The sequence below is a fragment of the Mesoplodon bidens genome, assembly GCF_964165515.1.
Source record: "Mesoplodon bidens genome assembly, chromosome: 7".
Taxonomy (NCBI): domain Eukaryota; kingdom Metazoa; phylum Chordata; class Mammalia; order Artiodactyla; family Ziphiidae; genus Mesoplodon; species Mesoplodon bidens.
In genome coordinates, this window is record NC_138164.1 from 113,715,992 (window position 1) to 113,739,407 (window position 23,416).

General features: G+C 52.6%; 1 protein-coding gene across 8 annotated transcripts in view; it reads right to left on the bottom strand.

The window, feature by feature from the left end:
* SHANK2 (SH3 and multiple ankyrin repeat domains 2) overlaps positions 1–23,416 on the bottom strand; it is a 546,752-nt gene that overhangs the window by 375,840 nt on the left and 147,496 nt on the right. For all 8 annotated transcript variants that reach the window (XM_081238599.1, XM_081238604.1, XM_081238603.1 and 5 more), the window contains one exon: positions 19,067–19,144. In XM_081238599.1, coding sequence (XP_081094725.1) covers positions 19,067–19,144 — 78 coding nt within the window. The remainder of the gene's footprint in view (positions 1–19,066; positions 19,145–23,416) is intronic.

Sequence of the window (23,416 nt, forward strand, 5' to 3'; positions counted from 1 at the left end):
AGGCAAAGGGGTGCCCCCCCAGGAGGAAGTGGGGCACCCCCCCCGGGACACACCGTATTTTCAGGGAGTCTGCTTGGCAGAGGTGGGCACTGAGACCCCCCCGGGGCTGAGCACCATGGTGGTCTCGTAAGAGCCGAGACGTCTTCCCTCAGCCACAGCCAGGACGGTCACTACAGTGATTCATCCTAAGCGCTGACGGGTAAATGGTCTGCAGTGGACACAAGTCTCCCCAGGATGGGCAGAACCGTCGCCGCTTCACAGACGAGCCACTTGAGGTCCGAGATGAGACGCTGCCAAGGAGACGAGCTGGCCCGACTAACCAAGGCCAGTCACGTCAACCACGGGACTCACTTCTAGAACCTTCCTGTCTTGAGCTGCTTGCATCTTGTCAGGGACCAGGATATAAACCAAAGTGGTGGAGCTGGAGTGTGGACCTGAGTTAGCTGCCCTAGTCCATTTATCCCACGTACTGCCCACAGTCAAGTGGCTGTGTTTACTAGTCCCATTTCACAGGTAGGAAAACTGAGTCTTAAGTTGGTATAACTAGTCCTGATGACGTGGTTAGCTGGGGCCTGTGGGCTCGCTGCTGAGCTGTCCCGATTCCATCTCAGGAGGTCACTGTGGGTCATGCCCGCCTTCCTAACACCCTAAAATCTAAAGGTGCAACCAATTCTATTCTGTCTGGGCATGAGGTCTTCTCCAAACCTGGTAGGCTAACGTATTTTTTATTCATTGGTTCAATCAACAAGCACCCCTACTCTGTGCTGGGTCCTGAGCTGGGCCCTCGGCTTTAATTAAGAGATGAACAAAACACAAACTCTGCCCAGAAGATGCTTTGCTAAGACAAGAAAGCCGTGTGCGAGAAGGCGGCTTGATGATGCTTTTAAAACTCCAAGTTCTGAAAAGCAGGACGAATCTTTATACCAAGTTCCTTCTTTGTGAGGCTAACAGGTATTTTAGGCTGGACCCTGCACTGTGAATTGCTTCTAATAAAGCATGGGTTTGGAGGCCTCCATCACAGACAGCTTGGGGTTCACGTGCATCAGGGACCAATGTGGGCCTGCATCCCCACTCCAGCAGCACAGGGTACCACTCCTGGGTCCCGAGGCTGAAGTCTCAGAGGAATCGACATCCATTTGGCTTTATCACTGTCACAGCTGGCTGAGCTTCCTCTCTCTTGAATAAATATCCTTCCCTTAAATGCCAGATCTCTAGAGCCTATTCCCAAAACGTTCAAACGTGATGAGGGAAGAATCCCAGTGCTAAAACCAACTTGAGAACTTATAAATACCTTCAAAGCAGCAAGGCAAAAGAAGCGAGACCCCCCTGTTTGTCTGGGCTATTTATTTGTCCATTTTGTTGGCAATCCTTTTGGTTTCTGATGACCACGTCAGCACCTAGAAGCCATGAGCAAAGCAGTTCTCCACCGAGGGGAGCTGGTGCTGGCCAGGTGAGCTCTGGGGGGACCTGTGTCTTACCCACCCCCAACTCCCCAGGCCCAGCTGCTCACCCCCATTGCCGACAGCCTTCCCTGAAGAAGAAGGACCAGAGATTAAGAGGAAGTGAAAATCCCCGAATACACCAAAGGGAGGGTAAATTACACTGGTCCCCATCGTCAGCCCCTGGCATGATCTAGTCAACACCGAATTTCCTGGGAGAAACAACAATCCATGTTGGAATTCACTCGTCGGTGCCCCTTTCCCCGCCTGGGATTTGTTGATTGGCGTGACCTTTCCTGAAATGTCGCTGCTAGCTGCAGCTTTTAAGTTGCAAGCCTGAGATCTGTAGCGTTAGACAGGCACCTCTGTCCTGCCCAAACCCTGCTCTTCTGCCTGGCATTAGAACGGGACGTGCCAGCCCCGGACAAGCTAAGATGCCGTGCAAGGGGACTAATAGGATCAATACTGCTTATGTCTGGAGGAAGTGTTATAAACAAACAATAGCAGATGCCCAGATGCTTTCAAACCTGAGAGGAGGTGGAAGAAAGTGTCTCTTGAGGTGAGGGAGCGCACAGAAATCTTCTAAAAGTCCCGAAGCCACGTGGCAGTCAGGGAAATGTCCAAAACCCAGAAGCAGACAGGAACACCAGAGCCCTTCCCTGAGATCTGTCACTTGGCTGTGCTGAGAACCCAGCTTGGAGGCCCCAGGCCTGAATGAGGCCCTCCCCAGCGGAGCTGCGGATGGAAGCAGGTGGCTGCGTCATCGTCACCCCCTTGGTGTCTCCCTGACCCTAAACCTCCTGAAGGCCCGGGGGGCAGGGTCAGCCCTACCTTCGTGGACGGCCCATGCGCCAGACACACTCTGGAAAAGGGTTTCCTGTGGCCACACAGGCTTGGTGCCGCCTTCGGGGGTGACGGTGACCTGTCCTTTAGCCTCAGTCTGTTCCCTTCTCTGTGCACCTGGCATTTACCTCTCACCCAAGGTGACCACGTGCCCGCCGAGTGCCCCCAGAGCCTGGCACTTGGTGGGGCTCAAAGGACAGCCGTGGGAAAGACGTGTGAACTGCGAGGCGCGCAGACGTGGTGGAACAGAGGTGGGACCCAGAGGAAGAACATCTGTGTCCGACCCGGCACCGTCCCTGTTCAGCCTGGGAACTGCTTGTATCTGACGAACACAAACCCACTGGTTGGCTCAACCCAAAAGGTAGTTTGGGGGAATCTCATGAAAACCTAGTGCAGGATGTTTGACCTCTTCATCTGCACGTGCGTGTGTGTGTGCATGTGTGTGCAGGAGTCTGTGTGTGTGTGTGTGTGTGTCTGTCTTACTCTCTCCCAATCCACATCTTTTCCTCCCCGTTTTCCTCCATCTGTTGTGTCCCACCCCACTCTCCCTCTGCTTCCCCAGGCTCTGGGTTGCCAGGGGGTCTTTATAACCCTGCCCTCTCTCCCCTCATCCTAATTTCCTAGGGGACAAAATCTAATTGACCCTGAATCAGCCAGTCGGCTGAGGACTGGGCAAGGCAACAGTTGCAGGGAGACAGGAGAGTGAGAACAGAATCCCAGAAGGTTTTCAGGGGACCAGCATCAATGGGGGGCGGTCCCAGGGACACCTTTAACCCCTGTGCCTGGAAGGGATGGTCAGAGGAGTGGGTGACATGGAGCGGGGAAGGCAGGCAGCCTTCATGAATGTCACCAATCGAGCTAAAGCTCTGGGATCTTGTTGGAACACAGGGTTCCCTCCCCATCGAGGAAGGGCAAGTCCCTCAAAACGGACACTCACGTTAACCCAAGGGGTAAACGCATCACAAGGCTTAAAGGGCTGGAGGCCACTGGAGCCCTTATAAAAATCCACGTAGATACAGTTCTGTTCACTGAAATTCAACCTATAAGCAGACATGTACTGGCCACCCATGGAGGGTCATTCAAGGACCCAAGGGGAGCGAGATGAGGTTCTGCCCTGTGGAAACACACCACCTGTGGCGGAGACAGACGAAGACCCCAGAGGCAATGACGATGCAGGTGAGGGGTGCTGCTGGGGCATCACACCCCACTTCCGGAAGGGCTGGAGCTTCCCTGTGGGAAGCTCCCTACCTAACCCTAACCTAGCCGGCTGAGCAGTGCGGGGAGGGAGGGGAGTTCCAGGCAGAGGGAACAGCATCTGCAAAGTCCCAGAAGTCAGAGTCAGGCAGCGCAAGAGGGAAGCGGGGGAGATGGGGATCGAGGGAGGCGGCCTCGCAGCTGGGAGGTGCAGGAATGGACTCCGCCCCGTGGACTGTCACCGGGGGCCGGGAGCCGGCGAGAGGCCGGTGGAATCGGGAGACACGCACAGGGTTCAGGGCTGAGCGGGTAACGGCCGGGATGGAGTGGGGGCAGGAGGGATCTACAGAATGGGGGAGGCATACCGATGGGTCCCAGGGGCGTCAAGATGGTGGCCCCAGGCAGCTCCTTGTCACCTCCCATCCCTGGCTGCAGGTCTCGCTGGGAGCTTCTCAGCGTCTGCTGCGCTGCTGTGGTCCCCCCGGGGATGGGCACCCAGCCTGCCGTCGGCCCTGCCCCGTGCCCGGGGTTCCATGCACGGCTCAAGGCCTTTGGGTTTCGGTCACTCTGGCCTCCCTGGTCCACCTGGACCTGCAGAAGTTCTCGTGCCCCTGTCCCCTCCCCCACCAGGTCTGGGAAGGCAGTCCTAAGGCGGGGGTCCCTCTGCCCTAGTCCCATCCAGAACCCTCTACTCTGCTTGGCTACTCTTTACCTCTCGTGTGGGCAGATTAATGGCCCCCAAAGACATCAGGTCCGAATCTCTGGAACCTGACCAGAGATTACATGGCAACAAGGGGGGTCTGCAGGTGTAATAAAGTTAAGGATCTTGAGATGGGAACACGGGATAAGCCGGGATTATCTGGGGGGGGGCCCTAAATGTCATCACAGGTGTCCTTATAAGAGGGAGGCAGAGGGGGATTTGAATACAGATGAGGAGGAGGCCACATGAAGAAGAGATAGAGACGGGAGGGTTGCAGCCACAAGCCCAGGGACCCTGGAGCCCCCAGGATCGGGAAGAGGTAGGAAGGACCCTCCCCTAGAGCCTTGGGAGGGAACGCGGCCCTGCTGACACCTTGATTTCAAAGTTCTGGCCTCCAGACTGTGAGAAGATACACTTGGGCTGTTATAAGCCACCCAGTTATTGTCAGTTTATTGCAGCCCCGGGGAGCTCCTATATTTCTGCCCTTCTCCTATTGTCCTTTTCCTTTCTGACGATCCCCAACAGAAGCGACTTAATTATATACAACAACGGGCATTTTCCCAAAAACAGAACGCTCAGATGCCTTAAGCCATTCTCAAAGGAGATGAAGATTGGTTCTCAGGGGGACAATTATATTTTCCTCTTTTCATGCATAAAGCGCAGCCATAGGGACAGCGCCTAAAAAGGATTCACAGTGTATCTGCGGTACAGAAATGTCACGGGGGGCGGGGGGGCAATTAGGAAAGAGAGGGGAGAAACACCAACTTGAACCAACAAGTACCGAGCGGGGGTCCTGGGGGACCCCTCACTCATTAGCCAGCCTGCAAGTTCACCTGTGGGAACAGCATGGTGATGGCAGAGGCTGCATTCATTCTGGGCAGGGAGACCAAGATTAACAGGGGGTCATCAGCTTGAATCCCAGGAGGCGCATGGGCCGATTAGAGACGGGATGTAAGTTTGGAGGCTGACAGCCCCAAATTTCAATTCTGCCTTTACTAGCTCATCTGTAAAAGGGGTTCAAGATATTTAAACGTGCAGGGCATCTGAGGACCACATTCTCCCAATAAAATCCCCCTGCACGGTCCACAGTGGACACTCAGTAAATGCCAGTCTCTCCACCCTCCTCCCTCTTTCTAGAAAGCTGCAGGGGCGTTTTCTGATGAACTGAGTAGTTTTCTAACCTGATACACACGTGTACGCATGACTGCTCCCAGAATTATGTCTGCAGAGGGACAGCAGGGTACCATTCAAAGTCAAATGTGAAAACTACAGATAACAGAAGCATTACAGCAAACTGAGAAAAACTTGGCCCAAAACGTCTCCTGGTCTTGCGGTTTGGGTTTAAGGGCTGAATGTGTCCTCCCCCCTCCCAAATTCCTGTGTTGAGGCCCTAACCCCCAGTGGAATGTATTTGGAGGTGGGGCCTTTGGGAGGAGAAGAGGGTTGGAGGAGGTCACGATGGGATCAGTGCCCTTATAAGAAGGGACACCAGCGATCTCTCTCTCCAGGACACAGTGAGAAGGCAGCCATCTGCAAGGCAGGAAGAGAGCCCTCACCAGGCACCGGAGGGGGTGGCACCTTGATCTCAGACTTCCAGCCCCCAGAACTGTGAGAAATAAATGTTGTTCTTTAAGCTGCCCCATCTGTGATCTTCTGTTATGGCAGCCGGAGCTGACTGATACAGGGTCATTTCTACTTCACTTCAAATCGATGAACAATTCCAGGACTGACATTCAGGACGTGTTTCTTCAGGATAGAAATAGTAAACATCAATCATCAGCATCCTGTACCCCAGTGTTCATTGCAGCACTATTTACAATAGCCAGGACATGGAAGCAATCTAAATGTCCATCAACAGAGGAATGGATAAAGAAGATGTGGTACATATATACAATGGAGTATTACTCAGCCATAAAAAAGAATGAACTAATGCCATTTGCAGCAACATGGATGGACCTAGAGGTTGTCATACTGAGTGAAGTAAGTCAAACAGAGAAAGACAAATATCATATGATATCACTTATACGGAATCTAAAAAAAGGGTACAGGGCTTCTCTGGTGGCGCAGTGGTTGAGAATCTGCCTGCCAATGCAGGGGACACGGGTTCGAGCCCTGGTCCGGGAAGATGCCACGTGCCGCAGAGCAACTAAGCCCGTGTGCCACAACTACTGAGCCTGCGCCTCCGCAGCCTGTGCTCCGTAACGTGAGAGGCCGCAGCAGTGAGAGGCCCGCGCGCCGCGATGAAGAGTGGCCCCCACTTGCCACAACTAGAGAAAGCCCTCGCGCAGAAACGAAGACCCAACACAGCCAAAAATAAATAAATAAATATAAAATAAAATAAAATAAATTTAAAGAGGGTACAAACGAACTTATCTACAAAACAGAAATAGAGTTACGGATGTAGAAAAGAAACTTCCGGTTACAAGGGGCTAAGCGGGGCAGGGATAAATGAGGAGATTGGGATTGACATATACACACTACTATATATAAAATAGATAACTAATAAGGACCTACTGTATAGCACAGGGAACTCTACTCAATACTCTGTAATGACCTAAATGGGAAAAAGAATCTAAAAAAGAGTGGATATATGTGTACGTATAACTGAATCACTTTGCTGTACACCTGAAACTAACACAACATTGTAAATCAACTACACTCCAATTAAAAAAAAAAAAAAACATCAGGAGCACCCTGGCTGCCCCACCTGCACACCTGGACGGAGCCGTCTCAAGTTAACGCTGCCACTTAGTGGCCAGTGTGAGGAATTACAAAGATTACCTGACAGGTGACCAAGGACAGCTGCCCAGCCACAGCTCATTCCATCTCCAGTTAGGTGTGTTCCTCATCTGCTGCTGAGCACTCGGACTTCAAAGATGGAAGAGACAGGGCATCCTGTCCTCAAAGAACTTTACAGTGTAGCTGGGTGACTGATGCGGAAACCGTCCACGCCGATACATTACGTTACAGGTGCATATCAAGTAACACGGGCACCAAAAGGAAAGCACCACTGGGACAGCCCAAGGCTGCAGGAGAGCAGCCTGCAGAGAGAGAGCTTTGGTTTTGAAGGGTGAATAGGAGTTCACCGGGCAAAGGTGAGCTCACGGTAAGGGGGAAGGGGGAACAGGAAAGACTGCCTTTAAAAAAATGAAATCAAATCTTTGCTTCTATAGGTGCCACACATCTGGATGCATGGTCTGAAAAGTCAAATCCTTCTACACGGTTGTCCACACCCCTACTGCCTACACACACACGCCCCAGACCACATTCACACTCATTTGCTTTCTCAGTCCTTTGCCGCCTACTTCTAAACAGCACACTCCTGGTGCTCTGTCTTGATTTCTTTCCATTTAAATATTAGTTATCGACATCCTGCTGTGGAAGACGAGGGCTCAGCTCATCCACCATACAGCCCAGTACAGGTGCGTCCCCTGCTTTGGTTAATCATCACCCCTTATCTACATTAGGATGGTTAACTCCATCTTTCCCGCAGCCGAGAGAGCCAGCCAAGTATGGGTCTCTCTCCCAGCCACCTTTAAAAATCTGCTCTTCTACTGACCCATAATTAATGGATCCCCAGGTTCTGACAGAGGCCTCCTCTCCAGGTGCAGGCACATCGGGCCACCTCTCCGCTGCCTTCGTTTCCAGGTGACGTCTGCCCTGGAGGATGAGATTCACGGTCCATGAGCTTCCAGTGCTGTTGCTGAAATGTCTGACCCCCGATCCTCCCTATGGAAATGGCTTTTCCCTTTTTGAAATTTAAGGATGGCATTTTTATTTTTCTTTCCGAAGTTCTGGGCTCTCACGAGCCCTGCCCTTGCTGTGGACCCTTGCTCACATTTGATACTGGAAGTTCAGGGGCAATGGGGAATCTCGTGTCCTTCTGTTTGGTGGCATTGTCTTGAATGATGTCTTTGCTGATTTCTTCTGCTCTCTCTGGAAATTCCGTCATTCAGGTGTCAAACCCTCTCCCAGCTCCTGGATTACCTTACATCTCAGTTCTCCCGTCTATCTCTGGTCCTCTTCAGCAAGGCTGCGCTCATAGCTTAGCTGCTGTATTACTTGTCATGAGCCCCTTCAACCCTCACGTCACAAATGCTTTATCCTCTCTTATCACACTGAGGAGATGGGGTACATACACATATATATATTTTTTTAAACATTTTATTTATTTATTTATTTATTTTGGCTGTGCCGGGTCTTCATTGTGGCATGTGGGCTCTTAGTTGTGGCATGCAGACTTCTTACTTGCGGCATGCATGTGGGATCTAGTTCCCTGACCAGGGATTGAACCTGGGCCCGCTGCATTGGGAACGTAGAGTCCTACCCACTAGACCACGAGGAAAGTCCCTGGGTGTACATATATATATATATATATATATATAGTTGTTGTTGTTTGTTTTTTGCGGTACGCGGGCCTTTCACTGCTGTGGCCCCTCCCGTTGCGGAGCACAGGCTCCGGACGCGCAGGCTCAGCGGCCATGGCTCACGGGCCCAGCCGCTCCGCGGCATGTGGGATCCTCCCGGACCTGGGCACGAACCCGTGTGCCCTGCATCGGCAGGTGGACTCTCAACCACTGCGCCACCAGGGAAGCCCCCCGGGGTATATATTTTTGAAGTCCCCTTCCATTCTCTAAATTTCTCAGTTTCTATCCATCATCTTTATTTCTGCTTGTTTGGTGTCTGCCTTTCATGTTGGCAGTTTTCCCTTAATGACTGGTGATTCTCAGCTGTCTGTTCCTATTTTCGATTTGAAGCGTTTGCATGCAGAATGGAAACTCTGGATGTGGTAGGCTGCTCTTGCCAGTGGGAGGACGCCTCCCGGGGGCTTTCATGGGGGGGAATGAAGCACAGGATACTTGGGGGAGGGGTTCTACTCACAGAGGTGGCAGCAGGTGCAAAGGCCCTGGGGCAAGCGTGTGTCTGGCGTGCTTGAGGAACAGCAGGGGCCAGGATGTCTGGGGCAGAGGGAGTGAGTTGGAAGCTGTGAGGTCAGCGAGGTCCCCATGAGCCTGGTCATACGGGCCTAGTAGGTTCAACCAACACACCCGTTTCCAGCCTTACCTGCAATCCCCAACACAGAAGAGCCTTGCTTCCAACACCCAGAGTCTCCGGGGTCCTGACCCGAGGTTGGGCCGGCTCCTAGCTCTGTGCACTGATGGCAGGCGGGGCGGATTCCCTAATGCTCTTCGCCTCTTTTTTCTCCCCATCCTGGTGCTGTGGACCGGTGACCGTCTCTCCTTCATTTTTACATAATAGAGTCAGGTGCCCACATGCTTCCTGAACTTCACACGTTACCTGGGGACTGGGCGTGCTTTTCTCAGCTCGTGGGAAGCAGCACCTGCCAGCTGACCTCCCTGGGCCCCGGCCCAGCCCTGCCCACATGCCCGGGGACGGGAGGGTGGGTGGGTGGGTGGGTCTCAAGGCTGGCCACACAGTGCTTTAGGGGGACAGACTGCATAACTTTAAACTTGTGAAACCTGGGTTTCCCACCTCAGCTGCGGTGCAGGGGTTCCGGGGAAGAGCTCTGATGACTCACCCCCTGCCCCTGACCAGGCGCCTACCCAGGGTCCCCCGGGGCCCTCATGATTCTGACCTCGAGACACATCTGTCACAGTCTTGTTCTCCACCTTGCCACCCCTCCCCCAATGTTGCACAATCAATCAACCAACCAATTAATAAGGAAAATCTCCCTGTCCTGACCCCAGGCTGGTTCAGTTCATGGGGCACCCCTCACTCATGTCACTCAAAGGGTAAAAATCAGCCCTGCTTTTCATATGGGACCACGGCGGGCTGTCGGGTGGGATGGGTTAATTCCCATTTTAGAGTTTTCTTCTGTCCTGTGGATGCTGCACGTCTTGCTCAGAGTAAAGCCCAAAGTCCTTCAGGGTCACGGGGGCCTCTTTGGCCTCCACTTGCCCGCTCCCCCACTGGCTGGCCTCCTTGCTGCTCCTCAAACAGGCCAGGCATGCTCTGACCCCAGGGCCTTTGCACGTGCCAGTTCCCGTCCCCCAGGTATCTGCATGGCCCACTCCCTCCCTCGTTCCTGGCGTCTGCTCAGACATCAGAGGTCGTGCAAGGCTCCCATCATGATACAGCCTGGTAGAGAGACACCCCTGTGTCTCTACCCGCTCACTCTGTTTCTCTTCAAGTGAGTTAGCAACCCTGACACATTCCCTGTATATCTGTTTAACTGTTCACCGTAAGTCTGACTAATGCGCGCTCCATGAGAGCAGGGGCGTCGCTGTTCATTGATGCATTTCCCAGCATCTAGAAGGGAGCACGGCTCTAACCAGGAACTCTGTGCGTACTGGCTGGAATAATGAACTTGAAACCCGATTCTTCTTCATCATAGATCAGCACAGTAGATCAGCCAAAACACGGGTTTCCCAGGTTCCTATGCCTGAATCTAGAAACACGACTTCCTCTTCCCTGTTTCTATGGGAACACAGAGTCTGAATCCCAAATAAGAAGAACTTTTTAAAGAAGCTACTTAAAAATGAATGGCTTCCCCGACCGCATGCCCTAAGCAGGGATCACGGGCAGAAGAGCTTAGAGGGACCAGCCAGGCCACAAAGCGGAAAAGGCAGGCGGGGGCAGGCAGTAAGGAGCGGTAGGGACTGCAGCAGGCTGGCAAGTGGCGACCTTCCCAAAAGGGTAGTGCTCCCCAAACCTGGCCAAATGCCAACACACACAAAGGCTGCCTGCGTGTGCCCACTCTTCCTAACTATTCGAGGGGAGCTGGGAATCGGAGTGTTTATATGAAATTTCTGGATATTTAAATGTTGGCAAAGAATTTGGTTTTTAAAAAACTCTGGGCAGGCCACAAAGTCTCTGGGTTGAGATCCACCATCTGGATGGCAGGTGGCAAACTGCAGACTGTGGCTTATTCCGCCAACAAATGTGGGAGAGCGGGGTGCCCCGGCCCATGGCATGTGGTCTGTCCCGTGGAAGGTCAGCAGATCACAAGACATGAGGCAGGTACCAGCGGTGCCCTGCTCCCACCCACCCCACCCCCCCGAGCTGCTTCTAAACACACCAGAGAAACACACCCAAAGAAGCAAAAAGAATCTGGCTGGACAGAAAAAAATAGTTTTTCACTGTCACTCATGGAAAGGGCTCAGATGAAACCTGGTATTTCCTAACCCACCCTGTGAGGGTTTAAATGCTGCTTCTCACAGAGCACACATGAATGGGGCTTGAAAGTGGAGAGGCCATGTAAGGACACAGAGAGAAGGCGGCTATCTGCAAGCCAGGAAGAGAGCCCTCGCCAGGAACCAGAGGGCTGGCACCTTGACCTTGGCCTCCCCAGCCTCTAGGACCGTAAGTAATAAACGCCTGCTGTCTGAGCCACCCCGCCTGTGGGACTTGTCACAGAGGCCAATGTGGGACTTGACACACCACGGGCAATGCAGATGTCACCTTTGGGTGGCTGTATGGCCCAGCTCCCACACCGTGGCTTTCCTAGTAGCTTTCATTGGTGGCAAAGAGCAGAGATGCACCCAAGCTGGTTACAATTTTCACAGAGGGAAGAAGGGAGACCAAGGAGTGAGCCTGGCGCAGGGTCGGGCAGGAGGGCGCCCGGGGACTTGAGCAGTGGGAACTTGTGAGCTCGCAACTTGACAACCACCAGTGGGCTCTTGCGTCAGTGTCCTGGGGCCACTGGAACAAATGAACACAAACAACTGGCTTCAGGCAGCAGAACCTCATCCAGTTCTGGAGACCACAGTCCAAAATCAGTATCACTGGGCCAAAACCAAGGTGTGGGAAGGGCTGTGCTCCCTCCAGAGGCTCCAGGGGAGGGTCTTTCCTGCCTCTTCCAGCTTCTGAGGGCTGCAGGTGCTCCTTGGCTTGTGGCCGTGTCCCTCCAGCCTCTGCCTCCGTCTTCACGTGGCCTCTTCTGTGCATATCCCGTTAGAAGGACCCTTGTGATGACACCGAGTCCTCCCGGATAATCCAGGGTAACCCCCCATCTCACGATGCTTAACCCCTTCTGTAAAGTCCTTGCCGTACAAGGTCACATTTGCAGGTTCCGGGGATTAGGACCTAAATCTTCTGGAGCCGTTATTCAGCCCAGACACTGCCCTTCCATGTGGGGGCCCTGCAGCCCTCGCCCCGTGCCTGCCGCAGGGGTCGCCTCCTTCCCAAACACGCCACGTTCTCCCCAGACCCCTGGCCTTTGCTCACGCCCCGGCCCGCTGGAATGCTGTGCCCACTCCCCACACAGCGGCCCCCGCCTCCGCTCCACGGATGTGTCACCGCCTCACACCTGTGTCCTCGGGCCTCTCACTCAGCCCTGCTTTCTCTCTTGTCACCTGCCACAATGTGCCCGTCTCACTTGGTGGCGGCTGTGCCCGTGTGGGTCTGGTCCTCCCCTCACCACAGTCCCCGCTCCTCCCCTGGCTGGTCCACCCACCCAGACACAGAACATCCACATGGCCCAGGTGTGAGGTCAGGTGCACGGGTCCAGGTGAGCTGAAGGTCATGCTGGGATCTGTCTTTGGGTCCATCGTGGATGGCGTGCAGGGGTCACGTGGGTGCTGGTCTCCCTGAGCAGGAGCGGGGAGAAGGAGGTCCTGTGACCGCCTCAGAGGACGAGGGGAGGAGCCACGGCGTGCCTGGCGGGGATGAAGTTACAGGCATGGTCACGGCCTCCGAACCTGGAGCTAGACGCGCTCCCTCCAGAGGGCCTGCGTTGTGTGCACGTGTGCATGTCCGTGTGCGCACGCGTGCACATGTGCATATGTGTTGGTGCACATGAATGTCTCTGTGTGCACGTGTCTGTGTCTATGTGTGTGCATGTCCATGTGTCTGTGTGTGCGTGTATCTGTGTGTGTGTGCACGTGTGTGTCTGTGCCTTTAATGCAGTTTTGTGTTAACTCTGCAATTTCGCAATGTCACCTCGCGCCATTTGTGGCGCAGAAGGCAGCACAGCAGGAGAGGGCCTGGGACCCTGCCCATGACATGCAACGGGGAAGCATAAGGTCACAGGAGAGAACAACATTGCCTTGACCTTGCTCTACAATCTGTGTGGATTTCGACAAAATGCTGCTGAAGTCTTACTGTTGAATCGCTAACGAAGAAAGAAGTTTAGAAAGACAACTGGAGGAAACAGGGCATCGAAGTGCCTGCTGAGCGGATTTCACTGATTTCCCAGAAAAAGTACAACATCCGGACCCGAACACCCCCCAAAGTGTCAGGCTGCCTTTGTCTCTGGGCCGTCTTCCAACCCAGCAGCAGCGGCTTGGAGCACATGGAGAAGGACGGGGAGACCTGGTCACTCGCAAGGCATAACTGCATTGCACGGCGTCAGGTGTGACCCGAGAGAATCTCCATCCCTCCCCAGCTGTGCCCTGGATGAGCGAGCGCCATCAGAGCTCCGGGAGATGCTCACAGACCTGAAGGACAGGAGCCGGGATCTGACACTTCAGGAGAGACCCAAGGTCATTCCTGTGAGTGGAGTGACCCCCAGAGAACATGCGACGGCACGGCCAGTTCCTGGGCATCAGAGTGTCAGTCACAGAGGGAGGGGCTCCAGGAAATGGATTTATGGGCATCTGCCAATGCCCGGCTCGGCCCTGTGATTTACTGCCTAAGACCCGAGGAATTGAAAACCCCTCCTTCCTGGCTCTGGCCTTTCTCTTCCTGTTACATCCAGAGTGACGGTGGAGGAAGGACTCAGGGCCCCGGGCTGTGGGCAACCCTCCCCGTCCCCTTCGAGCTGCGGACCCCAGCGTCCACCCACCTCTCCATCCAGTGGGGACGATGGGAACCTGCATCAGGAATGATGCATGTTAAAGACTGAGTGCCCGGCGGGGCAAAGAGCCCCTGCTCCCTGGGCGGCAGCCCGCATACCCGGGCACGATGTTCACCAAAAAGACCCCACGGCCAGGACTTCTCTGTCTCCCCCCATCTTGTCCTCACAGGCCCCTCCCTGTATGACTGGACATTAGCCCTTCCAGAATGTCTCCCATTGCCTTTCCCTCTCCTCCTCATCCTCTCCTCCCTCTCTGCCCCTGGACACCTGATGAGCAGCTGCAGAGGACACAACGGTGACACGTGTCGGGGGAGAGCTGCTCCTCCAAACACACAGGGGCTGGAATCCTTACCTCCAAGACCACGAAGGCTGCTGGGGGCAAGAAGGGTATCAGCCAGAGCTCTCCAGGGAGACAGACCCATCGGATGTGTACACACACACACACACACGCACTCACACACACACGCATGCACAGACTTATTTTAAGGAATTGGCCCATGTGATAGTGGGGCAGGCCGGCGGTGGGGACCCTAGCCGGGGTCTCCGTGTTATAGTGTGGAGGCAGAATGCCTTCTTCTCGGGAACCCAGTTTTGGCTCCCAAGGCCTCCGACGGATGGGATGAGGCCCTCCACATCATGGAAGGTTCATCTCCTCGACTGAGTCAACCGCAGACATGGACCACACCTACACGGCACCTTCACGCACCGGTGCCTAACCCAGCGGACACCACAGCTGACCCGCAGACGGCCGTTCCTCCGTCCCCCACCCCAGCTGTACTCCCCCTTCACTTAGATCTTCCACCTCCGCGGAATTTTTTCCTTCCCATTTCTCTTTATCTTCAGGACCAGGACACGTTTGCTCCCTTGGACTGAGTGATCCAAACAGCAAGGAATCCGTGGTGCTGTGCACTCCATCTCAGGATGCAAGATGAATCACAGGCCAGAGGGTGTGCCTGCCTCACCCCAGACCACAGAGCCCTGGACTGGTGGTCAGAAGGCCTGGGGGTCACAGACTCGGCCACTAACTGATTCAGGACTCCTAGGCTTAACATCTCTAGTTCCATGTGTCCTATAAATTGGGCAAAAAAAATGTCTACTTTGTTGGGTTGTTGAACATTAAACGAGAACATACAGAAGAGCATTTGTGAGCTTTAAGATTCTGTGCAACTGGGAACTTCCCAGGTGGGCCAGGGGCTGAGACTCCACGATCCCAATGCAGGAGGCCTGGGTTCAACCCCTGGTCAGGGAACTAGATCTCACATGCATGCCACAGCTAAAAGGTCCCACATGCGGCAACTAAGACCCAGTGCAGCCAAATAAACAAACAAACAAAGACATATTTTTTAGAAAAAGATTCTGTGCAACTGGGAAGATTCATCATCATCACTATGACCGTCAATACCCTAATCACCGTCAACACCACCACCATCATCATCAATGTTATGGACTGAACTGTCTCCCCCAGAATTCATACGTTGAAGCTCTAACCCCCATTGTGATGATATTTGTAGATAGGGCCTTTAGAAACGTAATTAAGTTTAAATGAAGTCATAAGGGTGGGGCCCTAATCAGATGAGACTGTTGTTCCTACAAGAAGAGGAAGAAACACCAGAAAGCTCTCTCTCTTTCTCTCTCTCTCACTCTTTCTACATGTTGCACAGAAGAAATACCAATGAGTAGGTGCAGGAAGAGAGACCTCACCAGAAACCATATCTGCCAGCACGTTGATCTTGGACCTGCAGCCTCCAGACTGTGAGGAATAAACGTCTGTTGTTTAAGCCCCTGAGCCTGTGGTACTTTGTTATGGCGGCCCGGGCTGACTCAGTCACCACCGCCGCCACCGTCACAATCATCACCACCGTCACCACCGTCACCACCATCACAATCATCAGCACCGTCACCACCGTCACAATCATCAGCACCGTCACCACCGTCACCACTGTCACCACCGTCACAATCATCACCACCATCACAATCATCAGCACCGTCACCACCATCACCACCATCACAATCATCAGCACCGTCACCACCATCACAATCATCACCACCACCACCACTGTCACCACCATCACAATCATCACCACCACCACCACTGTCACCACCATCACAATCATCAGCACCATCAGCACCATCACAATCATCACCACCGTCACCACTGTCACCACCATCACAATCATCAGCACCGTCACCACCGTCACAATCATCAGCACCGTCACCACCGTCACCACCATCACCACTGTCACCACCGTCACAATCATCACCACCATCACAATCATCAGCACCGTCACCACCATCACCACCATCACAATCATCAGCACCGTCACCACCATCACAATCATCACCACCACCACCACTGTCACCACCATCACAATCATCAGCACCATCACCACTGTCACCACCATCACAATCATCAGCACCGTCACCACCATCACAATCATCACCACCACCACCACTGTCACCACCATCACAATCATCAGCACCATCACAATCATCACCACCGTCACCACTGTCACCACCATCACAATCATCAGCACCGTCACCACCGTCACCACCATCACCACCGTCACCACCATCACAATCATCAGCACCGTCACCACCGTCACCGTCACCATCATCACAAGTAATATGAGTACTCCTCCTCCTCTTCCTTCAGAAATTCACCTCTGTCTCTCTTGATTCCCAAACCTGAGTGGATGTCAGGGTCTCTAGGGGGCTTGTGAGAACACAGGACCTGAAGCTCTGCCCCCAAGCTTCAGATTCCGGGTGCCTGAGGGGATGCCTGAGAATCTGCATTTCTCTCAAGTCCCTGAGTCCTGCTGCTGCTGCTCCAGCCTTTGGATTAAATCATTAAGCAAAGCTTGGCCAGATGAAGTCTGTCAAATATTCCAAGGTTTCTTAGAAAAGCCCACGCCCACAACAGCAGCTGAATATCATCAAAGCTTCCCAGGTGGACATACCCGATCCCTGTTAAATGGTGGGGCAGGCAATCATTCCCCCCGAAATCAATGGTGTTGATTCATCACTGGGAGGGAAGGACCGTGAATGCTGGGGACATTTTACAGGCAAGGCTCCAACGACTGAATTAAGTCTCTTTGTGCCGTGAAAACACGAGAAGGTGGGGAGACATTAGGGGGAGAGCAGCTCCCGGCACACGCAGTCGGAGCCCGTGCTGGGCGTGCAGAGCAAGCATCCCAGGCTTTGGTTCCGCCCGTTACATGAACAGTGTCTGCAGGGCACAAAGTCCTATTATTCAAGCGTGTTTGCATAATTGTCTTCCTGAATCATTTGGGGCACTTGATTGATTATCGTTAGCAAAATAGAGACAGATGGCCTTGGGTCTGAGCTGGTGCGAATTTGCTGCCAGGAGGGTGCACGACGCTTCCTGCCAGGCCTCCTGGAAGGGGTGTCCCTGCCCTAGGTAGTCGCTGCCCATGGTGACAGGACAGGAGTGGGGACTCACAGGGAGGTCACTGACAGTGACATTCTGTCCTGGACGCCGTGCACAACTCACTTCCCTGGAGTGCCAGGTGGCGGTTACAAACCTCTGCCCAGAAGGGGAGAAATGGCTCTGTTCTATCATCTACGCGTTTACCATGAATCAAAGGGCATTAGCTGGTCTTTTCTAAGCAATTTAAGCACTGTTCTGACTTAAAAAAAAAAAAAAGGACCAAAGAAAGATATTATTTAATGGCAACAAAATATTTAAACCAAGGCCACCAACCCACTGCTGAGCCCAAAAGGGCAGATGTGTCCCAGCGCGAAGTGGGAAGAGCCCACGGCTCCCGCATCATCACCACTGGAAAGAGGACATGCTTTTGGGGCGAAACCGTAGTCTTTATAGACCCATTAGCACAGCAGGAACTCACTTCCATGACCCATTTCCCATTACATATCTTCAAGCCACAGAGTCACAGTAAAATCCAGGCCCGTCAGTTCTCATGAACTGAGCAAAGTGGTTTTAATGATGATTGTTAGACATCCAGCCCAGTCTGGGCATTGAACTGGTTCCTTTTCCAGGCATCAAGCCCGTCTGTATTAGTAATATCTAAGGAGAGGATTAGTCAAGTCGCCCGTGGAAGCCAGGTCTAAATGAAAGACCTCTCTCCGCTCAATAAGATGTAAACATTATTTCCAAACCAAAAGCATCGCAGTCACCTCCATGTTCCGTTCGAGCGGAGAGGGCTGTGTTTAGGATGAGAAAGCATTTCTATAACTTTGAAAAAGTTACAGCCAGAAAAACAAGTTTTTCCACCCTAAACCATCTGGCCAGCTGCCTCGAAGTTCCATGAGCCCCATGTTTATAAAATGGGACATTAGCCCTAAAAAGGGATGAAGCAGCAATACACACTACAACACAGATGGACCTTGAAAGCACAATGCTGAGTGAAAGAAGCCAGACACAAGAGACCACCTATCGTACAATTCCATCGCCATGAAATGTCCAGAAGAGGCCCGTCCACAGGGAAGAGAGCGGATGAGTGGCTGCCTAGGGGCCACGGGAGGGAGGAACAGGGAGTAACTCTCGGTGGGTACAGCTTTCCTTGGGGTGATGAAAAAGTTCTTAACTACACAGAAGTGACGCCATCACGTCGTGCATGTGCTGAAGGTCACTGAATTGTACACACTGATATGACTACGACGGTACATTTTGTGTAATGTGTATTTTACCACAATTTAAAAACTCAGGACCCCGGCTTTTCCCTCCACCATGTAATCCCCACGGCCACTCTGGACCGGGTCATTCACCCTTCACCGAGGATAGCAGGCCGGGTAAGGGCACCGGATGATGGCAAGCCAGCTCCCTCCCGGTAGATTCTTACCAAGATCTCCCCATTCCCAGGATCAGCACGAAGCCAGGACTGCCCCACAGCTGCTGCAATGCACGGCATCCACGTCTCTGGGGCCTTTCCCAAGCTGCCTTCGTGAATCGCCCACCTGGAGGCACCGCTGCATTAGCGATGCTGTTTGGTCTAACTGGAAGGAAGCCAGTGTGGACTGGCAAACTGAAATAGGGCCGCAGCTCCACACACAGACCCCGTCCCTGACGAAAGGGCTGAGCTCGTGGCAACACACACAGAGGATGTGTGGGAAGGCGACGACACGGCGTCTCAGGGCCTGGATAAGTCCGCTTACCTGGAATGGGGTCTGGCTGTTGTAGTTCTTCAATTCCTTATTTCCACCCCGAAACAGCAGCACACGTGCACAGCTGTCCTGCACAGAAGGAAGAAGAAATCTGTTTGTAAAGCGGTGGCACAGGCATCCTCTAAAGAAGCCTGTTCACAGGGCGATCTCACAAGAATTCAGAGAAATGAAAACGCAGAGTCAACAGGAGGGCATTTTTGTTCATCGGAGGGGCCAGGAGGAGGGTGGACAGGCCCTGGCTGCTGTCAGCTGAAGCTTAACTGCTGCAAAGACTTTGAGAGCAGCTCAGCAGAATCTACAAAAATTTAAAATACATACATCCCACGGCCAGGGACTCCATTTTTTTAAGACCATCTACAGAGAGCTTTGCACGTGCATATAAAATACATAATAATAGAAAGGCTGCAAGTAAAATACAAAAGGAAAAAAAGGAAGAGAAAACCTGGAGATGGCAAAAACATTCTAAAATAAAGGAAAGTGGGAATCATTTTGGAACATTCTTTTCTTTTTTTTTTCCCAAACAACTTTTTATTGAAGTATAGTTGATTTACAATGTTTCAGAGAAGTACAGCAGAGTGATTCAGTTATATATATACATATATGTCTATTCTTTTTCAGATGCTTTTCCATTATAAGTTATTACGAGATATTGATATAGTTCCCTGTGCTATACAGTAGGTCCTTGCTATCTATATTTTACATATAGCCATCTATATATGTTAATCCCAAACTCCTCATTTGTCCTTCCTCAGACCCTCCTCCTCTTTCCACTTTGGTAACCATAAGTTTGTCTTCTATGTCTGTGCGTCTCTTCCTGTTTTGTAAATAAGTTCATTTGTGTCATATTTTAGATTCCACATATAAGCGATATATTTGCCTTTCTCTGTCTGACTTACTTCACTCAGTATGACAATCTCTAGGTCCATCCGTGTTGCTGCAAATGGCATTATTTCATTCTTTTATGGCTGAGTAAGAGTCCACTGTCTATATGTACCACATCTTCTTTATCCGTTCCTCTGTCAGTGGACACTTAGGTTGCTTCCATGTCTTGGCTATGGTCAATAGTGCTGCTATAAACATTGGGGTGCATGTATCTTTCTGAATAAAATGCAGTTTTGTCTGGATATATGCCCAGGAGTGGGATTGCTGGATCATATGGTAGTTCTATTTTTAGATTTTTAAGGAACCTCCATACTGTTCTCCATAGAACATTCTTTGCCGAGGCAGTGGTAGCAAAAACAAGAAGGCAGCCCGATATAAACTGACAAGAAAAATATCCAAGAACTTCTAAGTAGAAAACGTGAGTCTTAGAACAATGATATAGCCTAATTTCATTTACGTTTTAAAGCCAGTGTTATAGAAAGCAAAGAATATGTCTGGAAAGATGTTACCAGTTAAGGGGTTTTACTTTCTCAGGAAGGAGAAGGGATGACGGAGTAAATCTTTTGTTATTATTATTTTCTGTACTTACATTTTCTAACGTTTTTAAAAGGCAGCCAATAGTCATTTCTTGTGGATTTGTACAATGAAAATCAATCTATTCCTGTCCACTTATTGAGCATCTACTACTCACCCGGAGAGGCCAACCCTTTTGAAACTCCTGATGGGGAGGGTGGGGACAAATACCCACAGATAAAAAGACACACGGAAGGGAGTTCCCTGGTGGCCTAATGGTTAGGATTCCGGGCTTTCACTGCCGTGGCCTGGGTTCAATCCCTGGTTGGGGAACTGAGATCCTGTAAGCTTCATGGTGCAGCCAAAAAAAAAGACAAGTGGAAGCACATGGCTATAGAAGCAGTGACAATATGAACACCTTGCCTAGTAGATGCAGCTGGGCTGTTATGATGGGCAAATTACATTTTGGGAAGAGCGTCTGGATGATCAAGTGCAGGTGCCGGTGCCCCACGCAGCTGGGCCGCTCCGACTTGTACAGGTCTCTGCACAGGGGCACCAGTGCAAGTCGTGGTCAAACTCCAGCCCTGGGCCCATCTCCCTGGTCCACCTCCACCTACAGAGTCCAGAGCAGAGGCAACTGGCGTGGTCACCCAGGGCGGACACGCGGCAACTGCTGAGTGGTGAGTAAATGAAGCCACTGACCAGGGTCCCTCCAGGGGCCTGCTTATGGGGCCAGGCCAACAGCCCCACCACAGCCCAAAGGGATCCGCTGTCCCGGGAAGAGTAGGGCCGAGGCCAGGGCACACGGCACGTGCCGGAGGACCTGGAGAAAGAGCAGGCCTGAGACGAAAGCTGAAAATCCAGAGACAGAAGGCGGGTGAGCGGGGCCCAGGGAGGGCGGGAGCTGGGGAGTGGTCTGCGGTGATGAAAATGTCCTATGACTGACCGTGGGGAATGGTTACCCAACCGTGTACACAGACTGAAAAACACTGAACGGTATATTTTAGATGGGCAAACTGTATGGTGTGAGTTATATCTCAATAAAGGTGTCATGTATTAGAAAAGTAAGAAAGATAGAGACCAAGAGACCACAGAGACTGAGGGAGACACAGAGATAGAGAGAGACAGAGAGACCAAGAGAGACACAGAGACCAAGGGAGACACAGAGAGAGACCAAGAGAGACACAGAGACCAAGAGAGACACAGATAGACAGAGACAGAGACAGAGAGAACAAGAGAGACACAGAGACCAAGGGAGACACAGAGATAGACAGAGACAGAGAGACCAAGAGAGACACAGACACCAAGGGAGACACAGAGATAGAGAGACAGAGAGACCAAGAAAGACACAGAGACAGAGACCAAGGGAGACACAGAGATAGACAGAGACAGGGGAGCACGCCTGCTGAGAATGCTGGCAGGAAGATCACTCTCTGACTGCGAGGTCTGGCCAAGAGCACACCTGGGTCAGGCAAAGCACAGCTGGGGCGGCCCTGGTCCCTGGGACCTGGGCGAGGGCCCCCCTGGGGCCTCCACTGCACGATGATGACTTTGATGAGGAAACCACTTGTGCACGGAGCAGACAGGAACCGAGGCAGAGGGACTCTTGTTCTCTGAGCCGCGACCAGGGAGGCCTCGGACAGGGTGGGAGCTGCTCGTACACCCCGCGGCCAGGGGTGGGGCGGGTCTGAGCTCTGCAGGGAAAGATCGTCGTCGGGCTGCGGGGGTCCTGGGGCCTCAGCTGTACCCTTGGGTGGCCGTGAGGGTCACCGCAGACTTAGGGGCGCTTGCTGCACGGGCCTGGAGGAGGCTGCCTTCGTGGACCGCTGTGGGCAAAGAGAGGGCCCGGGGACCACGTCGGGGTGGGTCCCCAAGGAGGGGCAGAGAGACATGGGGCTGTCAGGAGTGAGGACAGCCCCCGAGGGGTGGCGTGAAGAACACCTGAAGATAGAGGTTAGGAGAGAGAAGGACAGTGGAAGGAAACACTCGCCAGGAACCCCACCGTGTCCTGAAACAGCCATGAGTGTGTGAGTTCGTGCCCAGGTTCAGATGGTGGGCAGGACCCGCACCACAATATAGGCGTGGAAATTGCAGGGAAACCCAAGACTCTGTCTACACTGTTTGCACCTTTTCCATGAGCGTGCGTTCGTGCAGTGCTTTGAGTAACTAAAAGCATTTAAGAAAATTTAAAAAGATGTACTATGCTTGGCAAACACACCTTTTGTATCTGGGGTACAGTGAAACCCAGGGTTTAAAAGAAGAGTCCCAGGCGTTACTTCAAGTGGACTGAAGGCCGGCGAAGACCGCGCCCGGGTCTTGTTATTTTATTCGTCTCAACTCCCGCACGGCTGGTTCCGTAAATCAAGTTCTATTCAAACACAGACCCCTGAGCTCTCCAGTCCTGCCCCAGCCTCCCTACCCCTGGCTGGGTTTCCAGAACCCGCTCCAGCATCCCTTTCTCCCCTTGAATGACACCTAGCTGGGTCTTGTTAATTACAACCCGAAGTAAATTAATCGAATTAATTAAAATGACCATGCTATAATGCCTCAGCAAGCAACGTTTGCAATGAGAGAAAAAAAGCCGAGGATGTCTGAAAGAGTCCTGGCACGGAGGGAACACAGAGCCAGGAGACGGGCAGAACTTTGGCAGGTGACATCTGGGGTGTGGGCGTGCAGGTGAGAGAGAAGATAGTCAATTCCTGAGGCAGCAAGCGGGGGAGACCCCACCAGGGGCTCAGGGGACCTGAAGGCTGCCTGGGGGTCTCACTCTGAAACGAATTCACACTGGGCCTAAGTGTGCCCTGGCCCAACTCAAGGGCAGCCTGGGAGGACCAGCCAGCTGAGCATCCTCAGATGCCCAGAGCTACCTGGCCTTTCAGGACCCCAAACAAGAGCCTGACTCGGCAACTCTTTGTAAACGCCCCCCCAACACTCAGCGAGGGCTTC